General features: G+C 44.4%; 1 protein-coding gene across 1 annotated transcript in view; it reads left to right on the top strand.

Annotated features, from left to right (window-relative positions):
- Positions 1-13,930, top strand: part of LOC108801662 (G-protein coupled receptor 35-like) — a 76,935-nt gene extending 63,005 nt beyond the window's left edge. Inside the window, exons 7-8 of the mRNA XM_018573564.1 lie at positions 12,616-12,664; positions 12,971-13,930. Coding sequence (XP_018429066.1) covers positions 12,616-12,664; positions 12,971-13,920 — 999 coding nt within the window. The 3' untranslated portion in view covers positions 13,921-13,930. The remainder of the gene's footprint in view (positions 1-12,615; positions 12,665-12,970) is intronic.
- The last annotated feature ends 1,107 nt before the right edge of the window (positions 13,931-15,037 follow it).

Below are 15,037 nucleotides of genomic sequence, written 5' to 3'. Positions count from 1 at the left end.
TATATATATATGTATATATACACTATATTAACAAAAGTATTGGGACACCCCTCCAAATCATTGGATTCAGCTGGTCCTTGAAATTTCCTTGCTACTAAATATTCCACAGTTAACTGTTAGTAGTATTATAACAAAGTGGAAGCAACTGGGAACAACAGCAACTCAGCCACGAAGTGGTAGGCCACGTAAAATGACAGAGCGAGGTCAGTGCATGCTGAAGCGCACAGTGCGCAGAAGTCGCCAACTGTCTGCAGAGTCAATAGCTACAGACCTCCAAACTTCGTGTGGCCTTCAGATTGGCACAACAGTTTGGCTAGGAAGCCAGCTTCACATGTTGCTAAGCAGTCTGGCTTCCTGACCAATCAGGAAGTCAGACGGTACCTCATGACTCGCCAGCCCACCTGAGACTCTGCAGAGCCCACCATAGAGAGTCTATGGCGGGCTCTGCAGGGTCACTCTCGGGTGGGCTGTTTGGGATCCCAGGTGGGCTCTGCAAGGGCATGACTAGAAATTACAGGGCCCCATACAAAATGTTGCTATGGGGCCCTGTGATTTCTAGTTACGCCCCTGATTCTATTCACTTGTATTCGTTAGTATTTGTCACTTATGATGATGTGCATCTACCTTGTACGGGTCCTTGTAAACAGATTGTGCAATGCGATATATCACAGCACAGATATTATATGAAACATATGCTTCTCCGTTATCTAAAACCTCCAGAGCGGCTTACATGCTTCACATACCATCAAGCTGATTTGTGACACATGTTCCTAGTGATATTAACATCATATCATGAAAACATTTTGCAATAGTTACCTAAGTACAGTAATACGTATTAGGCTTAAAGCTGAGCTCTAGGCAAATATAAAAGACACGAATGAATGCAGCTCCGTAATCATTAATAAATCAATAAATGAATGTATTTAAATGTAAGCGGTGTAAGAACATAAAATTGCCCGAGTATCAGACTCTTGTATTCCCTGAACAGCAGAGCTGGAGCTGGTGGAAAAAACAGCACAAGGTTAATTTGCAATAAAGCATGCTGAGAGGAGGAGAGAGCAGAATGACAGAGAGATGAGCCACACTCGGGAATAGCCACCAGGAATTTTAATACTTCTTAAAAGTAGGGATGCACCGATATTGATACTAGTATCGGTATTGATGCTGAAACCGAGTATTTGGGCGAGTACTCATAATCGACCAAATGCTGCAATACCTTCCCTGATACCGGAGCTTCCGGTATCGGGGAAGGAACCGGAAATTCCGGTCAGAGGAAGATTTCCATGTCAGAGGGGGAACATGGAGCAGGCTTCCCGGGTAATCAGGTGAATATTCGCCGCCCAGCTTCCTTTTTGGCCAGGAAGCCAACTCGATACTGATCTGCTGGAAAGCCGGTTTCCTAGCCAATCACAATCAAGCCGGCCAAAGAACATGGAGGCGGCTTCCCGAGCAATCAGGAAGCCGACGGCATGCTGATTGGCTAGAAACCCGCCTTTTCAGCCAATCAGCATGGAGTCAGCTTCCGGGCCAATCAGGAAGCCAGGAGGCGGGTTATTACTCTCTGCTCGGCTTCCTTATGGGTCGGGAAGCCGGCTCGATAGAGATTGGCTGGGAGTCTGGTTTCCTGGCCAATCACAATCAAGCCGGCCAAACAACTTGGAGCCGGCTTCACGAGTAATCAGGAAAGTCGGCGGCATGTTATTACATGCCGCCCGGCTTCCTGATTGCCCGGAAGCTGGCTCCATGCCAGCCAAAGCAGCGGTATCGGTACTCGGTATTGGCAAGTACTGAAAGCCAAATATCTGTACTCGATACCGAAAAACCGGTATCGGTGCATCCCTACTTAAAAGCCCACCTGCACAATAAAGAAAACCCCGAATGGCATGCAGCTTCATGGATATGTCCCAGCATTATGCAGCTCCCCAGTTTTCAGGAGTCAGTCATTCAGATTTAATGGCATAGTTAGATTAATCTAATATTACTACTTATCCATTTGGATATAAAATCTTCCCAAGAATGAAATGAGGGTCCAACTTTCTGAGATGAGAAAGATCTACCAACACAATGGGGGGATACATAAAAACTGGAGCAGACAAAATCTGGAGCAGTTGTCCATGGCAACCAATCAGCTTCTGTCTTTAATTTTCAAAGCTTTAGGGCCCCGTTCACACTGAGCGATTTATCGCGCGGCAATTCCCGCGATATCGCGGCTATTTACCGCGCGATATCGCTCTCCAATGCATCTCAATGGCGCTCTGTCCGTCGCTGTCGCGGGTCGTGCGTCGCTACAGCAGAACCCTTTTTGGAGCGGATTTTGCCGCGATTCTAGGTTGCTCAATGCAACCATTTGCGTGACATCGCGCGTCACACCCTCGCCATGACCCCAGCTATGTGGACCATTGGGAATTTATATGCCAAAAAAAGATTGGTTAACCCAGAAATATTTTTTTTTACAATTACTTTTCCTTTATACTGGTTTTTTCCAAATAGTAAGCAACAGGGGAGTCCCCGGATTTACCGCCGCCTGAGGCAGGGTAGCAGGGGTCGCAGATGCTGCACCATAGGTGCAGGTTACGGGAGGGGGGAGGTTGTTTGGTGCTGGTACCTTACTCTGGCTCCAACTCTGTCCGGCGTCCTGCCCAGCTCATTGATGTCACTGGTTGCTGGCTAAAAGCTCTTAGCAACGTGGGGTGCTCTGACCAGAAAGGGAGCCGCAGGTGGCCCTAAAAGATGCCGGCTGAGGCAACTGCCTCAGGTTGCCGTATTATAGGGACAGCCCTGGTAAGCAATATAATGAAATTAGTTTTAGTGCAGAATAACACTTTTGGTAGATAAAATAACCTTTTCATAGATCTCTGTACATCAGACAAACAAGAGGGACAACTGAGGAAAGAGGGACAGAGGGGTTTGATTCCAAATGAGGGACAATTGAAAGGTACGTGTTTATAAAAGGGCTACCAGGGGGAAGAACTTTAACCTGGTGGGATTTTTGTTCATAGATACAGAGGAGAATTTATAAAAAGTGGAGCAGACAGAAATTGGAGCAGTTGCCCATAGCAATTAATCAGCTTTTCTCTTTCATCTTCAAAGCTTAAAGGAGAACTATGAGGTCAGGGCTTTTCCCCATAGTTCTCCTGAGGGTAACGGGAGGACACAAACTAGCGTCCTCCCTTCACCCAAAGCTCAGTATACTGCGAGTTAAAGCTCGCGGTATACTGAGCCGGCGCAGTCGGAACGGATCCCGACAATTATGTCTGGATCCACCCAGCTGCGTGAGTGACAGCTGGCTCTGCCTATCTAGAGGCAGAGCCAGCTGTACCCGCCCCCTCCCCCGTCCGTTCCGCCAGTCAGCGCTGGCAGATCGGAGTGGGGAGAGGGGAATCCAGTCACTCCCCTGTCACGGCTCTCTGCCGGCACAGGATCGAGAAGTGAGCGAGCGCCGGTATGTGTTCGCTCACTTCCCGATCTACTGAGCCGACCTGTGACAGTCTCATTGTCACAGGTCGGCTCAGATTATGAGGCTGAGTGAAAATCACTCGCCTCATAGTTCTCCTTTAACTAATCAGACTGCAGAGAGAAGCCAGAGAGTCTAACCCTTCCCCATGTTACCAAAACATAAGTGTTTTATTGCTGAACGTGCCCCCCACTATGGAGAGTGCCCCACTTCCTGTCCTGGTGACAACCAGGAAGTAAGTGGAAATATCTGATTCAAGGACGTAAGCAGCAGTAAAAACCTCACAGAGGTGTTATAGAGGAACTTCACTCTTGTCTTTGAAATTATAGTAAGTAGTAAGTACACCTTTAGAAATGTTTAGTAATGGCAATCTACAAACAGACACTTCTAGATAATTACCGTCTTTGTATTCTTTGCATACCTTATTTCTCTTTTGCTCCCCATTTTTCTCACAGTGGCCATTTCTACGTAGGGCAGATTAATATATCTCCCTTTACTTCCTGGAACTCTGTGACCATGCACATCATTCCAGGGGAGGAAAATGCCTATCCCTGAGATCTTGTGATTTTACAGATGAGATTTCCCAGCAATGCCCTGCTGATGTAACCTTCCCAGGATGCAACACTTGGGCACGATTACATCATTGGTGCCAAAGAGGATCAGGAAGTGGAAAAACAGCAATTGTCAGTAAAAAAATATATGTTTAACTAATGGATGTAAGATGATCTTATATCAGCATACAGAGCTGAATGCTGATGTGATTTTTAGTGAAAGGGGGTAAATGTCCGCTTTATCCATCTCCCACTCTATTCAAAACAAACAAGGCGAGCCTGCTGCAGATCCATTCTGACTGATCATTTATAACATTTACAGGGTAGCTGGGTTGGAATAAATATAACCTACTTTATCAAATCACCTAAACATCCCTCAGGCTCCAAGAAAAATGTATAGACACACCCAGAACTACACACTACAGTCTAAAGTACAAAATCTGCTTTCGATAGACCTCTGTGGACATGTGCTTAGTACATACTATGTGGAGAGAGCACACACAGAGATTTGACTTATGTCTGTCCGTATGCAGAGTTCTTATATGATGCATGGGGGGAATGCACCTTTTTAAGCAATACAGGGAAATAGCGTGACTTTAATAGCTTTGTGATTCATACGTGCATAAATGAAGGAAGTTTCTAAAGAAGGCAGTTCGGCAATAGGCGTACTTTCACTTTACGAAGAACCATACACAACTTGCAGTGTACAGAAGGTCTTTTCATGAACACCGCAGAGAAAGACGTGCTCAGCTGTTTGGAGAGGGAGAAGTATATAGCTGTAGGAAGAATGTAAAACTTTAATCCTGGGGAATCCTAAAGTCTCTGTGCTGTTTTCAATATTGCAATGGAACCAAGGTAAGTCATTCAGCTTTTATGTCTTGGGACTTCATTGACTAAAACTGAATGTTCCTTCATCAGCTGTCAATCCTTGGTAATGCTGCAAGATTTCCCTCATCATATTTACAAACAACGCCCTTCATTAAAGTGACATTAAACTCAGGAGTTAAATCTTAAGAATGCATTAAAGTACCAAAACTATTAGCAAAAATATATCTTATTTGTGTATCACTGGGCTGTAGATCCTCAAATCATCTCTGAATTGGTGCCGACACTGTCCTTCCTTCTGGAGGGGGGCTACTTTTGTTCCCCATGGTGTGTGTTGTAAAGTAGCCACAATTTCAATACAAGTTAGCTAACTAAAGGTGAGATTGTTGTCCTTCACGGGAGCGAGCATGGAGCGGTGACTACTTTACAATACATAGATGGACCACAGGGAACAAAAGTAACCCCCCCTCCAGAAGGAAAGACAGTGTCAGCACCAAGTCAGAGATGATTTGAGGATCTACAGCCGAGTGATACACAAATAAGATACATTGTTGTTAATAGTTAAGGTACTTTAATGTATTTTTAAGATTTAACTCCTGAGCTTACTATTTGGTGCTCAAGCTCATCTAGGATCATGAAAATTTACCAAAGAGTATATTTATCAGTGTTTTCACACAGGGTTTTCACACAACTTTTACCCAAAATGGACACATTTTTACCTAAGATCCAATTACAAAATTGTGTGAATCGTGAGTGACTTTTGAGTAAATACATCAATACATAGACCCCTAAATCTCATACAACTGCTGCTGTTGCTGAACATTCTGAGCCTTAAATCCCTTCACCTCCAGAAACCAATAGAAGAAGATTTTATAAAATCATTTGCAGATTTTAGATTCATAATTGTCAGTAGAAAAAAAAACATCATCTCAGATTTCAAATATTCTTTTAACAGATTCATTTTCTACATACAGTAACACAATTTTGTTTAGTACTTCTTAGACATTGACGGTTTCAGTCCATCCAAAGCTCGATTTGGCTGGCAGATTTCGCTTTTGGAATCCTCAAAATACACTCTGTCCAAAAACCAAGTCACATGTTCTAAAATTTAGTTGGACCGACTTTTATTACAGCACGCACTCGCCGTGGCAATATTTCAACAAACCTATGCAAGATCTTGTAGTGATGATGGGAGCGTCGGACCACTGCATAAAGTCTTCTCCAGCATCTCAATGGGGTTAAGGTCTGGACTCTGTAGTGCGCAATCCATGTGTGAAAATGATGTCTCATTCTCCCTGAACCACTCTTTCACAATCTGCGTCTGATGAATCCTGCGTCTGATGAATCTTGGAATATGCCCAATGTGCCATCCAAAAAATCCATTGATAGGAAAACCTGGTCATTCAGTATATCAGGTCGGCAGCTGACCTCATTTTTTGGGGGACATAACATTGCTGAAACTACCTTGCTATCCAGGGGAAGACTCTGACCTAGTTGCTTAGCTAAATCCAGGTGGTGACTTTTTTTTTGGACAGGCAGTTTTTTTAAGAAGCGAAGGCTGATTCAGCCCACATGGCTCCATATATGCTGCTTTAATCTCCATCTATAAACACTGCTCTGAGCGACTGATTCTCTAAGCTACTATACATTATGTTTAATTGCCTGTATTAAAATGACACTTTTGCTGTGGCTTATCGAGCCCACATGGCTCCATCTACAACTAAAATACTGCTTTCTGCGGCTGATTCTTTAAGGCAGCTACTAAAAACAATATGGGCTTCAGTGGGCTTTTGCCCATGCACTGTTTAATATGAGTGGAGTTGGCAAATTCACTAAAAACACTATCATTAATCTGATTGTGCAATTTAAAGATTTGGGATAAATATTACACAGATGTCCTACATTCACAATGTAATAGAAATGGCCTTAATATGGAGAGATTTAACATGTTCCCACAGTTGCCTATTTTTTACTATTATCTCTCAAAATATAAAATGAAAGAAGGAAAATAAAGAAGCAGATAGGTTTTGTTTCTTTACAAGCCTATTTTTTTAAATGTTAAGGTGCCCATACACTGCACGATTATCGTATGCGATCGGTTTTTCGTACGATAATCGAGCAGTGTGAACGGAGACGTGCGACCGTTTCTACTGTACCGTCGCACGTCTTCTGTCGAACCAGCATGTTCGAAAACCAGCCGGGAATCGTACGATTCTCGGCTGGTTAGAACGGTGCTCGGAAGACAAATGCCGAACGGGCCGGTGTGCGCACGCGCACACTGCCCGTTCAGCATTGCGGTCATCGGAAGCCCGCCCCTCCGGGGGGCGGGCTTCCGATGATCGAGAGTGCGATCTGCCTGTCCAAGATAGGCAGATCGTACGTTTTTTTAATCCCTGTACAACCATCGCAAGACTAAAGTCTTGCGATGGTTGTAGAGTGTATGGCCACCTTAATACAGATATAGGAACTGCTTTACTTGTGATCAAGAAATCCGTTCCAGACAGAACTTGATTGGTTTCGTTTCTCAGTCAGCTGTGCAGGAAAACACAGAATATGACCACAGGAAGGTTATATTAAGACAGATTAGGATTCTAGGAGTAATAACTGTAGTAAATGGTGTTCTAGAAAGCCTGCTTTGGGTTTTTGCTTTTATTAGTCACCCACATATCCAGTATTTGATAACTGGATCATGAGATGATCACTGTGCAAATGTTCATATGATCTGCAAGCATATAATAGCACAGTGCCAGGCAAGACCTCACAGCTTTCCATTTAAGTGAGACTTCAATCTCAGTAAATCAGACCCTTACTTTTAGGGGCGACCCTACAATATTCACCTCCTGAGGCCAGGGTTGGTGGGGGTGAGGGTTGTCTACTGGTGATTGCTGGCGGGGCACATTACCCGGGGGGGGGAGGTTGCTGCACAGTACTTCTGTCAGACGTCCCACCCAGCTTACTAACATCACTGTGTCAGGAGCTGGGATGTTGGACAATCACAGCATCCTGCTGAGCACCTGGCATCCAGTGATGTAAGTGAGCTGGGCGGGACACCGGATAGAGCATCACAGGTTGCTAAGAGCAACCAGAAAGGGGGGCGGCCACCATGTAAATCAATGAGATGCTGCCTAAGGCAACCGCCACTGGCTGCCTCATTATAAGGAGGGCCCTGCTTACTGTCGTATCGTTATATTCATTGAGATGATTTTGTCTTGCATTCATGTTTTATAGAATCTTTTCTGTCCCTGGGAACATGGCTGTAACCTCCTCTGGGTGGGTCTCCACAACCACTGGTAAGCATTTTTTTTGTCTCTTTACTATACGATCAAAATCAATATTAATAACCAGCTTTAACACAAGGCGCACATGGAAGGGCTTTAAACAGTACAACAGCAAAAAGTTTGTTTCCCAGCACACTCATCAACCAGCATGCAAAAAAAGCAAACCAAATCAGACAAGCAAAACAAACGCATTCATTGTTTTGTTTGTCTGATTTGGTGCAGTGACACATGGGGGGTGCCGTTGTGATGTGCGGGGTCCCTTGTGTGTCCCTGTGCCTTCAGGAGGTTGGGCTACCTCCTGACAAACCAGGACCTCAGGACCTTCTACTGAACCAAAGGGCTGCTGTACGGGCTATTCACTATAGCCCGTAAAGCCCCCGAAGTTGGCCGAGGGACATATGCTTCGGCACGACTGAGCCCAGGGGAAATTCGAAGCTGGCCGAACAGCCGGCCATCAGCCGGCCGACAGCCTGCTTCTGGGCGGAGCCAGACGTCATCTCACGGCTGGCTCCGGCCACTTGCAGAGAGATCAGCGTCCCTGGTTACCAGGTAACCAGGGACGCCGTTCTATCATTACACTGAGAAACCGTTGGAGCCGCTGTAAAATCACAGCGGCTCCGCCGGGTTCTGTGTGTAATGACAGAAGGCGTCCCTGGTTACCTGGTAACCAGGGATGCCTTCTGACATTACACAGCGGCTCCTCGGTACACTGAGAACCCAGGGATGCCCATCTATCTCTCTATCTATCTCAGGTTATTTCAGGGTCAGTACGTATAGACTGTACATCAGTAGTAACTGCATCTTCTCTGGGATAATCAGTGTGGTGGAAGTTGTCAGAGTTGATGTTTCCTGTACAGAGCTGTAATATTCCTATAAGAGTCTTGTTATTGCAGACTACCAGTTTGTATTTATCTACACCTCAGGCACACAGGAATGTACGTTGTTTTCCAGGCAGGGATTCAAGCTGCTTCTTCCATTCTTCCCGGAGATAGGTGCTGGGTTTATTTTGGAAGGAAGTGGGGAATCTCAGGTTCACCGGGAAAACAAAGAACATCTTTCCATGTCACAGTATCTGTGCTCTTCACAGATCTCCCTGGGGGGGCTGGAAATGGATCCCCCATAACAGACACAGGCAGGGCTGAGGAGAGGGGGATGACTGACAGGAAGTGCTACACCATTGTCTGGTATAAGTCATGGACTGCTACAGAGAGGAAGAGTGCACTGAAAGTGTAACGAAATAGGAACATTGTGTAATAGTGTATAATTAGAGGACAGTGAGGGTGAAACAGACTGTAGTAAGAGGCCAGTGAGTGTGTAATAGACAGTAATAAGATGGCAATGAGTGTGTAATAGAGTATAATAAGATAGTGAGTGTGTAACTGGGAGTAATAAGAAGACAGTGAGTATGTAGCAGAACCCGAAGGAGCCGCTGTGATATCACAGCGCATTCGGCTGTTCACTCACTGCTGTTCGGCATCTATGAGAATAGGCCAAACAGCAGCGAGTAGCCTGCCGGAAGTTCGGCTCAGCCGATCAAGATGTTGGATCGGCTGAGTCAAAATCCTTCTGCACTTCGGGTCGGCCGAACATGCTGAGCATGTTTGCCCGACTCGAAGCCACCCGATGTACGGCTGATCTCAGCCGATGTACGGCTGAAATCAGCAGTACAAGCCTGAAGTGAATAGCCGAACAGTGTTTGGCTCACTGCACTTCGGGTCGGTTGTTCACTCGGCTGCCTACGGCAGTTTTGTGAATAGACCTGTATGTATTTTGGCTGCAACAGCCAAACTGAATGGACTGCATCACAACTGGATCTGGTGTGAACTAACCCTAAAGGTTTACTGGAATCCTGTGAAGCCTGCTGTTTGCAATAACTTTAAATATAGGTTCTATTCAAAATCAAACATTTGGATGGTTACAGAATTTATTCAGGCTATCCAATAGTGCACCAGTCCACTCCATTACCTTTTATTAGGACTCTAGTAATAAAAAAAACAAAAAAACCTCTGCTTGTGATGTAACAAAGCTTTTCCCAAAACACCAACTGCAGGCTCATTGCTGCCTCTCCCATAAAGTAAGGCTTCTTTTGTTCCTTGCAGTGGAGGCTTTAGCCCTGAGCTAGTTGGCCCTCTCCATGATGGTGCCATCTCCATTTTCTACACTCTGTCTCAGGGCATGTTGAAAGGAATAGTTTTAGCATGTCTGTCTTTGTGGCTTTGCAGCCCCACCTAGGTTTTCCAGTAGTAAAATTTCAGAGGGTGCTCTCAGAGTTGTGCTGTCATCTAGAAGCCAAATAGCACTAAATATCTCCGGCATGATGTATAAGGCAAAGTCACCTCCAAATCTATTTTGTGAGCCAGAGGCATGATACCCCAGCTGGACAGTGGGGAAAACTCTCCCTAGACATCTGAAAGCACTTTCAAATCATCAGTTCTTCTTTGTCTGATTATATGCACTAGGTTGGCCATCAACGAATGAGTTAACCTGTTATTTGTGGAGTACTTGCCGGTACGGTCAAAAACACCTGATGAGAAGGTCATTAATTCTAATTGCCTTTTCATCAGATGTATGGCAGGTTTGGCAGATAGCCTTGGTACTTTGTTTGCCACATGTCTCTGGTATCTAGTTGCCAAAATGTGGTCAGTGTTATATGGTGTTTACTTAACCGTTGAAGGTTTCATGGACAGGACAAATTGCAATAAAAGTTTTGTAATGTATGTATTATAATTCTATTGCTAAGTTATTTATTACTGTAATGTTATGTTTTACCCTTGCCCTTTCATGTTTGCCTTCTAGTTTCGTGAATCCTGTAGCAACTTTAACTTTTACCCTTTACAAGCAGAACTGGGTGTCCTTCTTAGTTTCTAACACATTTCAGAAAGACAAACACCTTTGCTTTTTCCAGGGAGAGTATTAAGACGAGCACATCTCTGCTGGAAGAATACAGAATTACTTTCTGTACTGTGAACTTGCTGGGAGTGAGCCAGTGATATTCCTCCTGAGTCGATTTATGAGATTTACTCTAATGTCTCATAAAAGTTCACTAAGTCTTAACGTATCTGATGAGCAAGTAAAACAGTTGTTAGCAGTTCTGCAAAGAATGATTTGTTTGCAGCATTCTGGAATCACTAGTTGCTAAATGCCTCTGAATCCCATATTACAGATAAATATTTCACAGAAGTTCTTTAAACACCTAAACATACAAATATATGTTTATTTTTTATTGGACAAAGGATTTGTAAATTAGAGTCATTTTGTGTTTTACGCACTTTTGTCACAATGAACAGGTGACATACTTATTTCCAGGTTCAACAATGCAGCTTCCTTTGTTAGCTCCACCTACAACCTGTAGTAGATCAACATATCACCTCTGGCCCATAAGAAGGGAGCTCATTCAGGAAATACCAAAGAAGGGTTAGGCAGCTTTGGCACTCCAGCTGTGGTGAAACTACGAATCCAATCATGCATCTACCTCTGGGAGTCATGCCTGTGTCTTGCAATGACTTATAGGACTTACAGTTCCAAAACATTTAGAGTGCCAAGGTTGCCTATCCCTATACTAAAGCTAAACCAGGAAGTAGCAGAGTGATCTTCCTGACTTGCAGAGATGTATCACTAGAATGTCTGGACAAAATTGCAAATCTATTAGTAGGTAAAACAGTAAGGCTGTGCCTAGACAATGAAGGAGCAGCATCAGATTGATAAACTCTTCCCACCTGTTAGCATGTTCCCTACCAGCAGAACCTAATTGTCTCCAAGTGATGCCCTCCCAGTGTTAAGGTCCCCACACACCTTACGATAATCGTACGATAATCGCGGGAAATCCCGCGATCGTACGATTATCGTAAGGTGTGTGGAAGCCGTGCGACCTTCACTACTGTAAGGTTGCACGACTTTAAACTTACGAACATGTTCGAAAATCCGCTGAGCATCGTCCCTCATTGCGGTGATCGGAAGCCCACCCCTCAGGGGGCGCGGCTTGCGATCATCGCAAGTACGATCTGCCTATGCAAGATAGGCAGATCATACGTTTTTTTAAGTACCTTACAACCATTGCAAGACAAAAGCCTTGCGATGGTTGTAAGGTGTGTGCCCAGCCTTAAGGTGGCCATACACCTGCCGATTATCGTACGACAATCGTGGGAAATCCCGCGATCGTACGATCGGCAGGTGTATGGAAGACGTTCAACCGTTTCTACTGTACGGTCGCATGTCTTTTGTCTTACGAGCACATTGGAAAATCGTACGATTTTCGGCGGGTTTGTGGCGTGCTCGTAAGACAAATGCCGCACGGGCCGGTGTGCGCAAGCGCACACTGCCAGCTCAGCATTGCAGTCATTGGAAGCCCTCCACTCAGCGGAGCGGACTTGTGATGATCGCAAGTACGATCTGCCTGTCCAAAATGGGCAGATCGTACAAGCTTTTAATTACCTTACAACCATCGCAAGCCGAAAGTCGTGCAATGGTTGTAAACTGTATGGCCAGCTTAAGTTCTTTTGTTTCCCAGGATTACAAGAAACTGATGCCAAGTCAGATTTTGGTGTTCAAACTATTAAGTAATTTGCATATTAATGCATTTAATTCAATGATTTTAATGAGTATATAACTGCATTAACTGGTGCATTTTTACTTTGGAGTTCAGCTTTATGTCTAAATTAGATACAATTTTTTTATTGTCTAGTAGCCAGAAAGCAACCTCATAACAGATGACCCTTTTGCAGCCAATTGAACTCAATAAACTGCAAGTGAGGTGATGGAATGTCACTATTAGTTCTTCACATAGTGCAAAGTAATTAAAAAGATCCACTTGCAGGTTAAGGCAATGTCTTACTTATACCATGTTTTGTTTTGTTTTATTGTAGCAAATGACAGCAATACAAACTGCACAGACATCATGAGGTCAAAAAACATAGGTTTGGACGTTTTCTTGTTGACCCTTAACATACTGGTGATGGTTTTCGGCATGGTATTTAACTCCTTGGCCGTCTGGGTTTTCTGCTTTAAGATGAAAAAGTGGACAGAGACAAGAGTCTTCATGATGAGCCTCCTTCTTAGTGACTGCTGTCTGCTTTTTACACTGCCCTTTCGCATCTACAGCATCCAGAACGCATGGAATCTGGGGGAAGATTTCTGCAATGCACTCCAGTCATTTTATTATATGAACATATATATAGGCATTTTTACCATCACACTGATATCTGTGGACAGATATGTGGCCATAAAGTTTCCTCTTAGAGCAAGATCTTTTCGTTCTTCCAAGAAGGCAGCCATGGCTTGTGTGATGGTCTGGCTCCTCTTCCTTGCTGTACGCCTCTACCTTGACCTTTTTGCAAACACGAGCGTCAGAGATCCTTCCTTTTGCTTCAGAAAAGTCAACACCAAACCCTTAAAGAGAACATTGTACCTTTCTGTTCTGGGTTTTTGTGTTCCGATGATAATATTAGTTTTCTGTTCAATGCAAATTATCCTCACCCTGAAGAGGAAGGAGAAAGTTAACGTTCAAGAAGAGAAAGACATTAAGAAAACCATCAGCATTGTAACCACAAATATGGTCATTTTCTTGCTTTGTTTTTTGCCTTTTGGCTGTGGAAATATCATACGGTATATAATGGAATCCATGAAACTGGAATGCTCATTGTTAAGAATTGTAAACGACTTTGCTCATTTTACTCATGGCCTGAGTAATCTAAACTGCTGCTTGGACAGTGTCTGCTATTACTTTGTGGCCAAAGAATTCTGGGAAAAAGCATCTTTATTTCAAAGGTCAACAAAACAACTGATACAGGACCAGACCCAAGAGTCCAGCATCTAGAAAAGAAATTCTGTACTGTGTTCTATGTTAAAATCCACAGTTACTGTTATCTTTGACAAGAGATCTTTTCCTTAATGGGGCCAAGGCTGACATGTCACCTTGTAGTATAGCTTGGTTACAACGTACTTTACATTTACAGTATATATGGGTAACAATTTGAACCAGGTTGACGTCTCTGTGACATATAGGTGCAGTCACAGGCATTGGGAAAGCTGAACTCTGGGATGTTCTAGGGCAGTGTTTCTCAGCCTGTGTAACCTCAAGACCCACATTTGTCCTTGGTCATTAGGTCACGACCCAAGTCACACTCCAATGGAACGCACGGCATTAGGGTACCGCGCATTCCGGTGCAGGCGTACAAACTGGGGGTTGGAGGTGGGTTTGGGGTACCATTCAAATGAATAGCAATGAGACACACCTCCCCCACCAGAACGCACGTTAGGTGCGATTGCATGGTACAGTGCATTAATCGCACTGTACTGTGTGATTAAACTACTGTACTAGTGTGAACGGCCGTTCAAAAACACTGACATACACAGCCAGACAAAATCACACACTCATACACACTCTAAAAATATTAAAATTTTTCTTAATTTTTTTTAAGATCCACACAGTCTCCCTACCTTACGAGAACTGGAGTGGATCGGCAGCCTGGGGTCCTGTGCATTTCTTGTAGAGCTCCCTTGCTGGGAGCCAGAATGTGATGTCACTCCGGTCCAGGCACCTCTATAGGACACGCGAGGGAGCTGTAAGCAATGCACTTATGGATGAAGCTCCCTCGTGGCCATAGCCCCATCTCATCCCACCTCAAGCTGACACTCAGCGCCGAATACTTTGCAAAGAATACTTTGAATGGCTGCATGGCACGAGAATTGACAGTGCTGCACTAGGGGGAGGCTGAGGAGCCTCTCAGATACAAAAGTGGAAGGCATGCGGAGACCCACTGAACACAGGGTCGCAACCCACCAGTTGAGAACCAAGGTTCTAGGGGTAGAGGAATAAGAGCCAGAACTTTCCCCATTCTTTGCTCTGGCAGGATTCCAACACGCTCCCCCTCTCTTTGAGGGCATTTTGGGCAGACCTTCTGCCCACATGTACAATGCAGGATTATTGGAAG

The sequence above is a fragment of the Nanorana parkeri genome, unplaced genomic scaffold (genome assembly GCF_000935625.1).
Source record: "Nanorana parkeri isolate BGI_ZX_2015 unplaced genomic scaffold, ASM93562v1 scaffold2428, whole genome shotgun sequence".
NCBI lineage: Eukaryota > Metazoa > Chordata > Amphibia > Anura > Dicroglossidae > Nanorana > Nanorana parkeri.
The sequence above is the reverse complement of the archived record's forward strand: the minus strand, read 5'-3'. Positions and strand labels throughout refer to the sequence as shown.